The 16138-nt window shown below is 40.4% G+C and overlaps 1 protein-coding gene across 1 annotated transcript; it reads right to left on the reverse strand.

Moving 5' to 3' along the window:
- Positions 1-1192: 1192 nt before the first annotated feature.
- Positions 1193-10719, reverse strand: LOC115458634 (interferon-induced very large GTPase 1-like). The gene is made up of 2 exons (XM_030188477.1): positions 10706-10719; positions 1193-9002 (listed from the first exon to the last, which is right to left on the reverse strand). Exon 2 carries the CDS (start codon positions 8998-9000, stop codon positions 1777-1779), a length of 7224 nt encoding a protein of 2407 aa, XP_030044337.1. The 5' UTR covers positions 9001-9002; positions 10706-10719; the 3' UTR covers positions 1193-1776.
- Positions 10720-16138: the final 5419 nt, after the last annotated feature.

Genomic DNA, 16138 nt, shown 5'->3' on the forward strand with positions numbered 1-16138 from the left:
GCTGATTACCACCGGAAATGCCCCCCACAGTAGAAATTTTCTACCACAGGAAATAGTGTGCACTAACTTCAAAATTACCACTGGGTGCCTGCACTACCTGTGCAGTAGTGTTGAGCTGGCGCGCGCTAACCGCGTTAGCCCTACCACAGCTTAGTAAAAGGGACCCTTAATGGACCTACTGTTTGTTAACCATGGGGCCCTTTTACAAACGAGACTACCGTCAGGCAACCACACCCCCCTGGCGGTAATTTCAGATTTGGCGTGCGCCCATACCGCCTGGATGATTTTTTAATTTCCTCCCACACACGTTGTTTCTGGCAGTAATCAGCACTCGGCGCATGCTGACCAGTCACTGCGCGTGTAGAGCATGAACCCTTACCGCTAGATTAATGGCTAGTGTTAAAAGCTCAGGCCAGTTTTGGGCACGTGCTGGTTTCAGTTTTACCACAAGCCATTTTTTGCAGACATGGTAAAAACTAGCTCAGCGCGCGTCCAATACATGTGCCTACACTACCGCAGGCCGCTTTTTACCGCAGCTTAGTAAAGAGACCCCCAAATAAGGCACTGTTAACATGGAAGCGCTAAGGGGGTCTTTTACTAAAGATTAGCTCGAGTTATGTGCAGCAGGGCCCATTTTATTCCAGTGGGCCCTGCTGCAGATAACTTGAGCTAATCTTTAGTAAACGACCCCCTTACTGTCTCCTAAATAGTGCATAAATAAGAGGCACTAGTACCTCTGCACACTACTAGCACCTGTAGCACATAGCCAAAATGTGAAAATGTTGGGAATCCCCCTTCTTGACATTATGGGGTCCTTTTACAAAGGTGCGCTAAAAATGGCTTGCAGTAGTGTAGGTATGGGTTTTGGGCACGTGTACAATCATTTTTCAGCGCACCTATATAAAGGTCTCTTTTTCCCCCTCCCCTCCCCCCAAAAAAATGGACATGCAGCAAAATCAAAATTGCTGCACGTCCATTTTGGATCTGAGACCTTACCATCAGCCATAGACCTAGCGGTAAAGAATTTGAGTGGTAGTGACCTACGCGCATCAGATGCCACTTGGCGTGCGTATACTACGTGTGCCAGAAAATAAAAAATATTTGTCAGACGCGCATAGCAGACGTGCGCAAAAATTGAAATTGCTGCAACCAGGCGGTAACTCCAATTTGGCTCGCATTGGGCATGTGTAGGTGCCTACGCGGCTTAGTAAAAGGGGCCCTTCATTAGTTTTGGTTTGTTGCATGTTAAAATCCCGTGTTACAGTTCATTAAGCCCAAAACTCAACACAATTTAGTAAAAGTGCCCCATAATTGTCAAATCTTCAATTTATTTGAATACATGAAAGTACAATGTTTATACCCAGCACAATGCCATGTATTCACTAATTACATTCCAGATACAATAATGCTTTCTATGATACTGTAATATAGCAGTAAGAGTAATGCATCAACCTTGTGTAAACCTCATTAAACAATACTTCAAACTATATAATATAATTCTACATAATTAACTGGGGTGTTCAGTAAACATTAATTTTCTTTAGCATGAGACTTTTTAAAAAATGTAATTTAACAATAAGGACTATATTACAGAAAAAATATACCTGAATTGAAAATCCAGATCTAGCCTAAGTAGCATGGCAGAAAATTCCAAATGTATTTTGATATTACCTGTTAAAAAATAATGGAGTTTTTAACTCAGAGGCTATTTCAAATTCCAGTGTTCTTAAGTGAGCCATAAGGAGAAAGTTAGCTATGAATTTTACTGTAGTAAGATTAAATCTGTTGTTTCAACTCCAAGATTATGTTTTTCTTTGTTATAGATTCCCACTGTGAGGGGATAGATCCTTTACCCTCAAATTTGTTGTTATAATATTCTTCTAAATTAGTCCTGAATTTGCTAACAAACCATTTCCAGTATAGCCGTGATGAGTTGTCTGGTGTGATGCTCCACTGTGAATAAGGAGGTCCTGCATTTCGATAAGTTTTAAATGGAATTTTATTATCCTCACTCAATACAAGCAAATAGTCACTTGCTACAAGGCTGGTACAAAGTTCAATGGAAAAGTTATTTGTTTTATACCAGTGGAAACCATTCACACATTGAGGACGATGGAAAGGAACGCTGTGGTCTCCATCATGACCTGAAACAGTGTTTGTACAGACAGCACTGCAAAAGGGGCACTGCTCCCAGCATCCAGCCAGCTGATCAATCAATATTTCATGAGGTTTCATCATCAATGCTTCCACAGTTGCACTAGCAAATTCTTGTTCTAAGCTTTTTACCACAGTATCCAATGCCATAGTCATTGCATCTTTTAAAAAATCAATTTTTGTTATGTCTTGCTGTTCAAGACAACAGAAATCACTTCGCTGAATATTTAGCTGATCTCCAATATTTTTACAAAATGTATCCAGCCACAAAGATGCACCACCATTTCTGTCTTTAACAACTCTAGTTGCATAATCAATGGTTTTGTGGAGCATATTTTTGACAGAATCAAGAGAAATAGTCAAAAATGTTTTACTTGAGAAGCAGTTTTTGACACTCTCTTTAATATAGTCTTGAAAGGCTTGTTTGGGGTGTTTAATGTATTCCATGTATTTAGAAAAGTTTTCTTCTTTTGCAAGAGACATTAGAATGTAGCTTTCTAATTTCGACCTATTGCCATTAAAGGCTTGTTCGTTAGATAACATCTCACCTGCAATGTCAATCGCTGTCTTCTCATAGACTCTCTGACGTAAAGGTTGTCTCAGTTTGTCACATAAAAAATCTGCAAACATTGTAATGGAGGTTGCTCCTTTGCAGGAGATTCTAAACATGTTGAAATAATCCCCTTTCTTACTACTGAGGTATGTTACAGGATCATTTGTTCTCTGGAAATCTTTATGAAGCTTTGTGAAGTGTTTTGCTGCCTCTCTTAACAAATATAAAGAGAAATCCATTTTGAATTTCTTTCTGTACTCAAATCTAGGACCCCTGGAGGCAGATTCTACCTCTTCATCTATTCTTTTTAATATTTCATAAATATAGCTTGGATTGTAATCCATACCATCCTCCTTTTTCTTCTGGATGTATTCATTAACAGTCTTCGTGATATCACTTACCATTTGATTTATGTTTTCACTGTCACATTCTTCAAATGATATCCTTAAGAAATAGTTATTTCTTTTTATTGCAATATGCTTAACTTTGTCAAAGTAAAATGTATTCTGTCCATAGGACCTGTTAATACTTTCTGTAATATTTTCATTCTTAAAATGATTCAAAATTGCATGCTCTACATCATTATCTATGTTTGTCTCTTCAACAGGAACAGAATCGTTGCTCACCTGTATGATCCATTTTTTCCACAATGTGTTAAAGTTCTCGCTCATCTCCTCTTCACTTAACTCTTTCCCCTTTAACTGCAAAGCCAGCTGTTTACTTATTTGAAACAATTCATCTTCATATTTTGATTTATTTTCATCCAGTTTCCTTTTGTTTTTCTTTAGTTCAATCATTTCTCGGCATTTTCTTTTAGTTCTTTCAATAAGCTCTTGTTTCAGTTCTTTTAGCCTGTTTTCAATGTTAGCTTTCCACTGAATCAGTTTCTCACAGTCTTTGCTTTCAGTAAAATACTTTTCTTGATCCTTCATGATGGCCTCATATTGCTCTCGAACCTGTTCTTCAAGAAATTTATTGTTTACACTGTTGATTTCATTCTTTTGAATTCTGTTGTTCAGTCTGGGCTGTAGGTCGAGCACGTGACGCCTCAATTTCCAGGTCCAATTACTGTATTCTGCTTCCAGCCTACTGTATGCTGCAATCTCTAATGTATTCCTGAAGCTGAACACAAAATTCTCATTCAGCAATGCATTCCAAAAATCCTGAATGCGCTGCTTCAGTTCTGATATTTTTAAAATACTGTGTGTAAACTCATTTTTCGCAGATGAAAAAATTACATTCTCTAGATCCTGAACATTTTGACTGTAACTGGGATTTGGAGAAGCCATCGGTGGATCCCCTTCCCAGAGGTGAGCAAAATAATGAATGTGAGTATCCACATCAAATCTGATGACATCATTGAAGCATGTTGCATCACATAGCTCTTGCTCTGCTGCAGTTTTTGTCATTTCATCTAGTTTCTCCTGAAGGCGTCTTCGTCCTTCCATATTTTTTTCCTTTGCTGTTATTTCCCCTACATTTTGATGTACAAACAAACAACTAGGTGAAAGCTTTACCTGTTTCATTCTCAGAAATGCCTGGACAGCAATTTGTAGAATATCCTGCATTTCAGAAGGATTTTCTCCAAATATATTTATCAGAGTCATGTTGCCAATACCAATGACAAATGTAGCAAGTTCGTTATCATGATTAAGTGTTGCTTTGTTTGCTAATTCAAGGGCCCGAAGCCCCTCAGTATCGATCACGAGTAAAAAGTCAAAGTTCATCTCCTGACAGAGCTTTTCCTCAACTTTAACTAGCTGCATAAATGCACCTCGAGTGCATCGTCCAGCGCTGACAGCAAACTGCAGGCCAAACATTGAATTCAGTAGTGTTGATTTTCCAGTGCTCTGGATACCAAGTACAGAAAGGACAAATACTTTTTTGTCTCCGAGTTTCTCAATGAGGTTGTCTAAGATATCTCCTACCCATTTCAAGGGCACATGTGCAGTATCTCCATCCATCAGTTCAATAGGATGCCCGGAAATCATCAAATCAGCTGCAAGTTTTGGCAAAGCCAAAATATTTTCATCTTTGTTACAAATCATATCCACAGCTTCATAGATCTGTCCTAGTTCTCTCAAAAGATGTTCAAGGCCAAATGTAGAATCATTGATCTCATTAGACAGAGAGTCTAACTGTTTTTGCATTTTTTTTACCAGGTCATTATTATGTTTTCCTGCTTGTTTCATGTTAGACCACACAACATGATATTCGTTATATAATTTTGAAAGGTGGTCATGAGATAGATTATCAATAAATGTTTTAAACCACTGCAGAAAGTACATTTTGACTTCATCTGTTTGGAAGTTTAAGATCTCAAGTAATGACCTCATTAGGTCATTGAGGGGAAATGCTTTTTTCAACTGATCATTCCTTATGGCACGTTTTTCTGATTCTATGTCACTTCTATATTGTTCAATGCTTTTGTTTCCTTTCTGAAGAAGGCGCGTGAGCTCCTTATCCTTCTTGCACCATTTATGCCACAGCTCTCCCTGAAGAGGAAGCAAATTTCTCTTCATGTCAGATATTTTATTTTCTTTCAAGAGACTTAATAATGTCTCTGCAGTATTTTTACCCTCTTTACAGTCTTCATCATTTTCATCTATAATGAATGCATACTTAGAAGCAATATCTACGCACCTATCAAGACGGAAAGTGCTGTCTGTCATTGCCAGCATATGTTTTATTGTCATTGCCAGTTCATTAACTAAATCTGCTTCATTTCTGTTCTTGATGCCTATTTTGACTTTGTTTCTAGATTTGCAAGCTGGGATTTTTTCTTTATCTGCACAAAGGCAGATCAAAGGTTTTGGAGAATTGAAAAAATGGAGTAAAATTTGTTTACCTTTTTCATTCCGATCAGACTCTGATAGAAGGATCACATTGACAGAAGCTATCTCCTGTAAAAATTGCAGTTGAGGCTCATGTTCTCTTGCATCTCCATGAAGGTTAGTAAATGCGACACAGTTATCAAAACTGTCATCATCCTTCCCACCTGGACAATACCAGGCAATTTCTACAACTCCTTTCATCAAGAGACCTTCTTTGCTACTGCCTCTGCAATGTCGGTGGAAAAAAACATCATGCTTTTGTTTACTCAACAAAGAATTCAAAATCTGAGATTTCGAAGATACAGAATCACCAAACCTTATAAAGGAAATTACAGGGGTTTCAATTTCAGATACAAATTTTTCTTCACATCTATTAGTCACTAGATCTTTGTTTTTTGTTCTACGTTGCCATCGTTTCTTAACCTGCCGAAAGGACCAGAGAGGGAATTCGATTTCTGAAGTGCAGGGATTTGTTATCAAAAGTGGAAGTGCAAATTGGCATAAGGAAAGTTTTATTGTGAGATTCTGCCTCATAAAATTATTTGCACAAAGAAAAACAGCCATATGTACATCCATAGGATGTACTGGTGTCTGACAATTTCCTTCTGGTTTATGTGTTACCTCATTGACATCACTGAAAAATTCATCCACGTCTGACAATTCATTCATGTTTTCTAGTGTGTTAAATGAATTGTCTATAACTTGTTCCATCTCATTTACACCTTTGCACACCAAATATCTTGCTCGGTAATCTAGCATAAGCAGCTTTTTGAGGTAATAAAATGGAAGTTCGCTTTCTGTGCAAGGCTGGCGTTCACACAATGATGATTGATCAATAATGTGAAAGTCTGCTGTCCTCATTTTCTTTGGGTAATATTTGTCAAGGTCAAGTCGCTTAATTAGATTTACAAAAATGTGGTTTTCAAAAGTTTCATGCATTTTACATTCTGATAGTTTATTTTTAGATTTTGATTTGGTTATATGCTGTTGTTCTTTATTTTGACATATGTTCTCTAATTCTTTTAACACAAGCTGAATCTTCCTGTCATCCATCGTGGTATCATAATTTTCAAGTATTAGGTTATGTAAGTTTTTTTCTAGTTCTTTCAGGTCAGCATGGTCATCATATTTCATAAGGACAGTGGTAACCTCAGATGATAAGTGACTTTTCAGATATTTTGTTATTACATTTAATCGTTCACGCTTTTGTTCTGGAGGCACTTCTTTATCTTCTATTGTCACTGTCAAACTGGTCAGCAGCAAGAAAGCTTCAGCTCGGTAAACGTTTTGGTTTCTTAGACTAGTGTATTCCTTATAAGCGGCTTTCATTTCTCTTAACATGAAATCAATTTCTGGGCATCCAAGGAGATACTGAAAGATGTTATCTTCCAGACTGTATCCACAGCTGCTTGCAATGCACAGCAGCAGCACTTCTATGTCTGTTTGTTTAGCCTCTCTCAGAGTCTTTAATAAAGAATATAAAGACAAACTTGCATTAAAGGTGGATTTTATCTTTGCTTCATGTATTGCTTCTGCAGAAGTATTACTTTCAAAAGTGACTTCCTGGATGATATTCTTTGCTTTCTGTAATACTTCAATAAACTGATCAAATTCTGAAGTGGAAATATTTTGATGTTGCTGAATTTCTGAGTGGTAAATCCACTGCATAATGAAGGAAGAGCTGGGAAAGGTCTCAACTGAGTAGATATGTGGCTCAATCAGACTGCGTATTACAGATTTAATGTAAATAGTATCACTTCCTGGATTATTGCTCTGCTCTTCCACTACACTTCTCAAGAAATCTTGAAGTGCTTTATCAGAAAGACAAATGTTAATCCAAACACTGTAGTTTCTTGTTTTTTCAGTCAGTTTCTGTTTAAAATCAATCAGTTTCTTCAAATTCTCTTCGGTTCTGGAGGTCTTCCAGTTTGCCAGATCTTCTAAGAATGATTTGGCATAATTTACTGCACTTGTGAGTTGCTCTCCAAATAATCTACTGACATTTTGATTTGTTAAAGCTTTGTAGGCATCTGTAAGACCAGCACAAACTTTCTGAACATCTTTAAAATCTTTTCTGTGATTGGACAGGATTAATTCCCACACAGGTGCCAGCTGAAATCCTCTGTCAATGACACACCATGTTTTGTTACTGGAGATAAGACCAGATTGCCACTGTGGAAGAGAATCTGCTTCAGCTGGTCCACCTGTCTTGGTTACATACAGCTGAATCTGTTTTTTGAGAGTTTCTTTCTGTGTTCCTTGAAAAGATGCTTGTGACTGAATCTGTGAACCACTGATGCCACCTGCAACATTACTGCAACTGGCCTCAATGTAACCATTAAGTTCTTCAGATGCCAGTTTTTTCACTTCTTCCAGATGCTCTGTCTTAAAGCCCTCTGAGGATGCCTTCCACCAGAATATTCCACCAAAGTGAAGGGGGCCCTGGTTAGCATGAGAACCAAATCTGTTAAAAAATTGCTCATATCTCAGTAGCATATTCTGCTTTTCAGTCTCTGTGGTGAGAGTCAAGTCTTCCTCAAGCTGTTGCAGCTCCTTCAGCGCTGCACTGGAAAGACTGAGTTTATCCTTTGGAAAGTAACATGAGGCCAATGGAATGTAGTTATATTTTGTAGTACAAATGTAAGTTTGCATAGTGGAAGACTTTTGCTTGTTTTCAGACTCTGAAGATTTACTGTGTTCTATGCTAGTTTCAAAATGAACCCCCCAAAAGCCACCTTTGGCTGAACAGCTGAAGCTATGGCCCAGTTTTTCCATGGATTTTGTAAAGGTTGACTCTGTTACAGAAGATGAAAATTCCTTCTTTTGAAACATAGTCCCATGGGCAGGGCCAGAAAGGCTAAACTCTTCTGGGATGCGAACAAGCTGTTCCCTTTTCTGTAGCAAGTCTTCTAGTTGGCTGGTCTTATAAATCCCTTCCAGGGCGAGCCCCCCAGATGCATTTGTTAGAATTTCTCTGTCAGAAATATTTTTCCCTTTTCTCAAAGAATCTTGCATTACATTTAACTGCTTGTGCGGATTTTCTATCATTTCTCTGAAAGATTTCTCAGATGGTACCCAGTTCTCAGTTGGTATTTCCATGGCCAACTTCAATTTTTTCTCTTTTCTTTTTACACCATCATCATGTCTGCGTTTGCGTTCACTTTGCATTTGCTGCAGCTCTTTCAGAGTCTTTACTGCCTGCCTCTCTCTGTCAGGTATCTGAAGAAGTTTTTGAAGTGCCCGTTTTTCCCATGAGTGTCGTGTGCGGCATTCAAGTTTTAAATAATCTTCGTGATTAAGGTGTTTCAAAGCCTGAGTAGTACTAACTCCAAATCTGTCTCGCAACTCGGGCAGCCAGTATTCTGGATCCAATCCCACGTCACTGAGGCTCTGAAGAAGTTTTGTCTTTCCAGGATCCTCTAGAACTTGATCTTCAGGCGCATCCTTCTCTCCTGACATTGCTTACAGAAGAAAATAAATGTTTAGTCAATTAAAAATAAAGTGATACTGTCACACTTAACTAATAAGAGATTGAAGGGCTGATGCAGAAAGCTTCACATGCTGCAAATGTGTGTTTAGCCATTCTGAAGCATACAAAATTTTAAAAAGAATTTGGCTGCTTGGCTACCATGGGAAAAATTCTGCCAGGTCTGGGGTAGCATAGAAGAGTTGGATGAGAGGAGTTGGCATCTATCAGCACCCCTCTCTCCTCGCAACTTGACCACTCTGCTCGGGATACCTTTCTGCATCAGCCTCAGGCCTTTCTCTCCACTCCTCAGTCTGACAAAAGATATTATCCCTGGTGTCTAGTGGCACCCCCATCCACCTGATCCCTCCTGCAGGTACCTCTGGCTCCACCCAACTAAAATAAAGTCACTCCCTGGTGTGTAGCGGCACCCTCTCTTCCCTCCCACCCCTGACTCCAAAAAGATCCCTGGTGTCTAGTGGCATCCTACCTCACCCACCCGACCCTTCCCCAAGGTACCCCTGATCTAAAAAAATCCCCCAAATAACACTCCCTGTTAGACAACACCCCCTTCCCTCTCCTAAACTAAAAAAAAAAAAAAAATCTCTGGTGCCTAGTGGCAACCACTCTCCCCCTCCTCCTAACATACCTTAAGTGGCAGGAAAAATGCCCACTCGCTCCTGCCTCCAGTGCTCCCATCTTGAAAAATGCCAGCACCCTGCCCCGCGTGGTGCATCCTGGGATGTGCCAGGTGGGGCAAGTTTGTCATATTAGGAAATTTTTCCCTTATATGGCAGACTGACCCTGCTCAGTACATCCCCCTAATGAACATCAAGGTATTATCTGAATGATTTCCTGTCTTAAAGGGAAATCATATGACCAAGGGAAGGAAGTGTGGATGTAAAGAGTTAAAATTGTATGTTTTAAGAAAATATAACTTAGAAATTAGCTTTAAGCAGAAATATGGTGGAAATGTATTTAGTCAACACCACATAGATAATGTATCTTGTTCTATTTTTTCTGTAGTTATGCTTTATTACTGGATGGTTTTCTATATAATCACTGATTTATTGCCTAAGCATTGTATGCTTAGGGCCCTGTTTACTAAGCCACACTAGAAGCACATTAGCGTTTTTAGCATACGCTAAGCATTAGCGAGCACTAACTGTGTAGATGCCTATAATATTCCTATTGGCATCAACAGAGCATGCGCTAAAAATGCTAGCGCGCCTTAGTAAACAGGGTTCTTAGTCAACAGATGAAAGTTGTGTTTAACACTCCTGTGGTTTTCTTGGTATTGTTTTTATCCTATCACTGTTAATCTAGATGTACGTGTTATTTCACTTTTATATATTTTTTAATACTTATGTTTCAGTCATTATGCATGTCATGATAACTTATTTAAATATTTATGTTTTTATTATTTATATTATTATTTACATTGATTATGTATCTGTTATTCTTTAGCCCTTGACACAGCCCTTGTGTGGATGAAATACGACCTGTGTCGGGCGTTTTTGTAGGTTTATTCCTCATTAAAGATTTGGTTTGACCATACATCTGGTCTGCTTGCCTTTGTTCTATCACAGGATACTCCAGTTTGCCTGAGGGGGACAGGGTTACATTAAAGTGTATAAATGAAGAGAAAGTAGGAAAAAAAAAGAGTGACAGATTGGTAATAAACTTGAGACACCATACCTGCGTTCCTCTGTGCTGTGCTGCTTCTTTTTTTTTTTCACCTGATCCATTACCTGGTTGAAAAAAACTTCATATTTTTATACAGGCTTTAGCAACTGGATTGCTTTAACTGTCACCATCAATTATTATGTTTTATTACAATGTGACTCTCCTAGAAATCAGAGGTTTTCTGGTAGTGACATTTTGACTATTTGCTGCATGCTTTTGATAGAGTGTAGATAATTTCCTTTCTACATCATACTTTTTAAATTAAGAGAAGATTCTAAAGGCAAAGGCTTGAGCCAGAGCTATCAGCAGGATCTCCTATTTCATTATCACATTTGGTGCTCTTTTCTCTTGCTTGCAGCTCTCTCACCATCCTCACCCCTCCTACTCTCTTTTGACTCTGTGGCCTTGATGCAGTAAGGGTTGTGTTAGGGAAAGGGGAAAAGGGAATGGAACTTGATATACCACCTTTCTATGGTTTTTGCAACTACATTCAGAGCATTTTACATAGTATATACGGTACTTATTTGTACCTGGGGCATTGAACCCAGTTCCCCAGGATCACAGTCTGCTGCACTAACCACTAGGCTACTCCTCCACTGTGCTAAGCTTTAGCACACAGCATTCTAACACACATCCAAATTTTTTTTAACTTCTGAAGCAGGAAAATAATGGTACGAAAATCATAGTACCATTTAAAAAGCGTGTATTAACAGTTAAAAACAAACAGTGCAATACACTGTGGTAATGTGCCACCTTTTGCTGCATCGGGAATAAAATGTCTCCCTTTCTGTCAGTGCGTGAGAGAGAATTAGCTCCTGCATTCACAGGTAAGAAGACATTAAAAAAAAGTCAGCCAGAATCCCTGAGCCCTTCCCTATATCAATTACAAAAATTCCCTACTGTCCCCATGGGTCTCAGGCCTCCTCATACCCCCTCGTCCCTACCCCTTGAGGGTCTCAGGCCAGGAACTACTACTACTACTACTACTACTTAGCATTTCTATAGCGCTGCCAGGGTACGCAGCGCTGTACAAGTTTAAACATGGGGAAGGACAGTCCCTGCTCAAGAGAGCTTACAATCTAAAGGTAAAAACTATGTAGTCAGTGTAGGTATCAGGAATGGGAAGGTGGTTAGGCACCAAAACCAAGGGAGAAGAGATGGGCCTTGAGTAAGGACTTGAAAATGGGCAGAGAGGGCGCATGGCGTATGGGCTCAGGAAGTCTGTTCCAGGCATAAGGTGATGCGAGGCAGAAGGGGCGGAGTCTGGAGTTAGCGGTGGTGGAGAAGGGTACAGAAAGGAGTGATTTGTCCTGAGAGCGGAGGTTACAGGTGGGAACATATGGGGAGAGGAGGGTAGAGAGGTAATAGGGGGCTGCAGATTGAGTGCACTTGAAGGTCAATAGGAGAAGCTTGAACTGTATACGGTAGCGGATCGGGAGCCAGTGAAGCGACTTGAGGAGAGGGGTGATATGAGAGTATCGGTTCACGCGGTAGATAAGACGTGCGGCGGAATTTTGGACAGATTGAAGGGGGGATAGGTGGCTAAGCGGGAGGCCAGCGAGGAGAAGGTTGCAATAGTCAAGACGAGAGGTAACGAGGAACCCCTCACTGAGCACAGGAAGCCATTGACCAGAGAACCTATGTATTAATGGACTGAACCCCTCCTCCCGGGACCAATTATACTAACCTGGTCCAGGGAGGCATGAAGCAGCATCCCTGTCTTCATGCTGCCATCTTGCAAAATGGTGGCCCCTGATCCTTTGCGGACACACAGCTAGAGGTCTTTCTGCCAAATAAGGAAGATGGGGAGCTAGAGGCACAAATGACTGAGCATTGTTACTGCCTCCCTATTTGAGAGGGCTGGGAGGGGGTTGATGGACCACTTGGGCCACCACAGATGTTTTTTATAGGGTCTGTGGGGATCCAAGATCTCACTTGGGCCACTATATCCTTTTTTTTTGTGGGGTCAGAAGAGTATAGTGGAGGAGTAGGAATTCAGGGGCTCACTTTGGGCACCAGGGATCTTAGGTTATCTGAGTTGAAGAGAGACACACTTCACCTCACATTACCCTTTCTTGATGCATCCTTACTCCAGCCCTGAGCTGGAATAGATTCAGCAGTAAGAAGAGTATAAGACCTTGCCAAATTTTAATCCAATCAATATTCAGCCAGCATCTGTCAGTGTATTTTGAAATGCTGACCATCACCAGCTAAGTTAGACCTTGATATACAATGCTGCTGGCCATCCAAACTTATACGGGTCTCAGCTTAATAATCAGTTGAGACCAGCATAAGTTCCTGTTAAATTTCACCCAGTTCTTCCCACTGATGCAGTCCCCCCCCCCCCCCCCCCCCCCAATCAATCCTCCCCAAGCAAGCCCTCCCTGATTAGGATCCACCATACAAGTCACCCCAGCAAGAACCATAGTAACATAGTAAATGATGGCAGATAAAGACCTGTACGGTCCATCGAGTCTGCCCAACAAGATAAATTCATTTTACATGGTATGTGATACTTTATATGTATAACTTTGATTAACAATTGGGACGATACCACTATCTTTGAAACAAATAAAATTTTACCATCCGAAGTGGCTCAATCAATAAACAGTTGCTCATTCAACTTGTTGCTTCAACTATTTGACTTTTTTAACTTTTTTTATTATTTCAACTGCTTTATATATATATTAAACCATGTATGTAAAGAAGGAAAAAAGCCTCTGTATTCCCGTTTTCAGTACATATTAGTGCCTGTTAACTGGGATAGAATCTTCATAGGCTCAAAAAACCTTCTGTTATTTTTTAATCAACAAAACCAAATTGTTATGACAACACTTATCTTTTAGTGTCGTCCTTGCCGTTGCAATTTAGCTTCACTCTAAATATGCCGACGGGGTCCCGTTTCGCCGTGCAGGCTTTCTCAAGGGAAACATCTGTTGCTACGATGTCAATCTGCTTCAACAAACAAAAGTATGAGTTAGCTCCTGCTTGAATGCCACCCTCCTGCTTATGATAACGTTTCGTAATCTGCTTTTTTGACCTACTTATTCAGCCCTGCCGTGCTCACTGTCTGAACAACGCTATCCTTGAAAATGGCGCCTTTATGCTACTCCACTGTGATGTCAGAAGGTTTTTTGAGCCTATGAAGATTCTATCCCAGTTAACAGGCACTAATATGTACTGAAAACGGGAATACAGAGGCTTTTTTCCTTCTTTACATACATGGTTTAATATATATATAAAGCAGTTGAAATAATAAAAAAAGTTAAAAAAGTCAAATAGTTGAAGCAACAAGTTGAATGAGCAACTGTTTATTGATTGAGCCACTTCGGATACTTTATATGTATACCTGAGTTTGATTTGTACTTGCCTTTCTCAGGGCACAGACCGTAGAAGTCTGCTCAGCACTGTTCTTGTACTAAGTTCTGAAGTTAACGTCGAATCCCCTTAAAATTTACACTCCAGCCCATCCCTATCTATTCAGTCACAATCAGGGCGTAGACCGTAGAAGTCTGCCCAGCTCCTGATTTGTTTCCCAATTACCGGCATCGCCATCCAATCTCCGCTAAGATTCCGTGGAACCATTCCTTCTAAACAGGATTCCTTTGTGTTTATCCCACGCATGTTTGAATTCAATTACCGTTTTCATCTCCACCACCTCCCGCGGGAGGGCATTCCACATATCCAGAACCCTCTCTGTGAAAAAATACTTACTGACATTAGTCCTGAGTCTGCCCCCCTTCAACCTCAATTCATGTCCTCTAGTTCTACCGCTTTCCTGTCTCCAGAAAAGGTTTATTTGTGGATTAATACCTTTCAAATATTTGAATGTCTGTATCGTGTCACCCGTTTCTCTTTTCCTCCAAGGTATACATGTTCAGGTCAGCAAGTCTCTCCTCGTAAGGTTTGCAATGCAAATCCCATACCATTTTTGTAGCTTTTCTTTGCACAGCTTCCAGTTTTTTTTACATCTTTAGCAACATAGGGCCTCCAAAACTGAACACAATACTCCAAGTGGGGCCTCACCAACGACTTGTAGAGGGGCATCAACACCTCCTTTATTCTGCTGGTTATGCCCCTCTCTACGCAGCCTAGCATCCTTCTGGCCACGGCCGTCGCCTTGTTGCATTGTTTCTTCACCTTTAGATCCTCAGACACCAACACCCCAAGGTCTCTCTCCTGAGTCGAGCTTACTAATCTCTCCCCTCATATCCGGTATCTCTCTTTTGTGGTTCTGCACCCCAAGTACATCACTCTACACTTCTTGGCATTAAATTTTAACTATAATCTATTAGGGTTCAAGTCTCTCTAAACAGGCATAATTAACCCTGCCACTTATACTTGACACCAGTAATTTATGTTTTAATAGGTCCCTAAAAATTGTTTTTGTTTTTTTGTATGCAGTGCTCAGTGTGTGTCTAAGAGGGGCATAATCAAAAGGTCGGCTAAATGTGAATTTGGCCAACCTCACATAGGCGGCCAAAATTAGGCAGGCAAAATCGGAAAATAATATGGCCGGGCATAGTCATACCATTATCGCGGTCGAAACCGACCAAATCAGGGGCGGCCAAAGTATACGAAAAAGGCCGACATAAGACATTCCATTATCGTCGTTGAAGCTGGTCAAATCAGGGGTGGCCAAAGTATAGGAGAAATACGGCAGTTATGTGACAAACGCGTTACTGTACTTAATATTTCTCAATGTTCCTTATATTTTCCCCCTACCTGGATGTCCGCAACTACATGCATTGTACTTGCGGAACATGCAGCTATGGGAAACATAAGGAACGTACATATTTTATTCTATATATATGAAGTTCGCACAGTTTTCCATATAAGGAAAACTCCGCATGTAGGCCCCGCACGCGTGTCGACAGTCCATGAACGTCCATGCGTCACAGCTATCTACATGTGGAGCCATTATAGCTGCCAAGACATGCACGTTGTGAAGATGAGGCTATTGTGAAGATGAAGCTCCCACCTCAGGATCCCACGTCCCTCTTTCACTCAGGGTGAGCTGGTTCTCAGTATGCAGATTTTATGCAAATTAGTCTACTACCCCTTTCTGCTCAGGGTGACCTGCTTCTCAAAGGCAAACACAGTCAGGTCTCACCAACAGGATACTCTCTTACAAATCTTTTATTCCCCCTTCCTGGGGCACACTTCTTCCAGCTTAAAACACTTTTACACGCTTAAACAGTCCTTCCAACTTAAACATTTCTTCCAAGTCAGTTCAATCTTCCAGCTTAAGCACCTGGACACTCAGTCCTTCCTTGTAACATGAACACCCCAGTCCTTCCTTGTAACCCGGACACCCAGTCCGTCTTTGTAACACACAGTTCTTATACCTGGCACTCTAGGGCCTTCTTACCCCAGCCAGCTTCCTTGCTTTGCACACAGTTCACCACCAGTCCAAAGGGCTCAGCCAGTACTTCACATGGGGAC

The sequence above is a fragment of the Microcaecilia unicolor genome, unplaced genomic scaffold (assembly GCF_901765095.1).
Source record: "Microcaecilia unicolor unplaced genomic scaffold, aMicUni1.1, whole genome shotgun sequence".
Classification (NCBI taxonomy): Eukaryota; Metazoa; Chordata; class Amphibia; order Gymnophiona; family Siphonopidae; genus Microcaecilia; species Microcaecilia unicolor.

What these genes read in the sequence shown, in the direction of transcription:
- LOC115458634 (XM_030188477.1), bottom strand. Translation starts at nt 9,000, where the DNA reads ATGTCAGGAGAGAAGGATGCGCCTGAAGATCAAGTTCTAGAGGATCCT.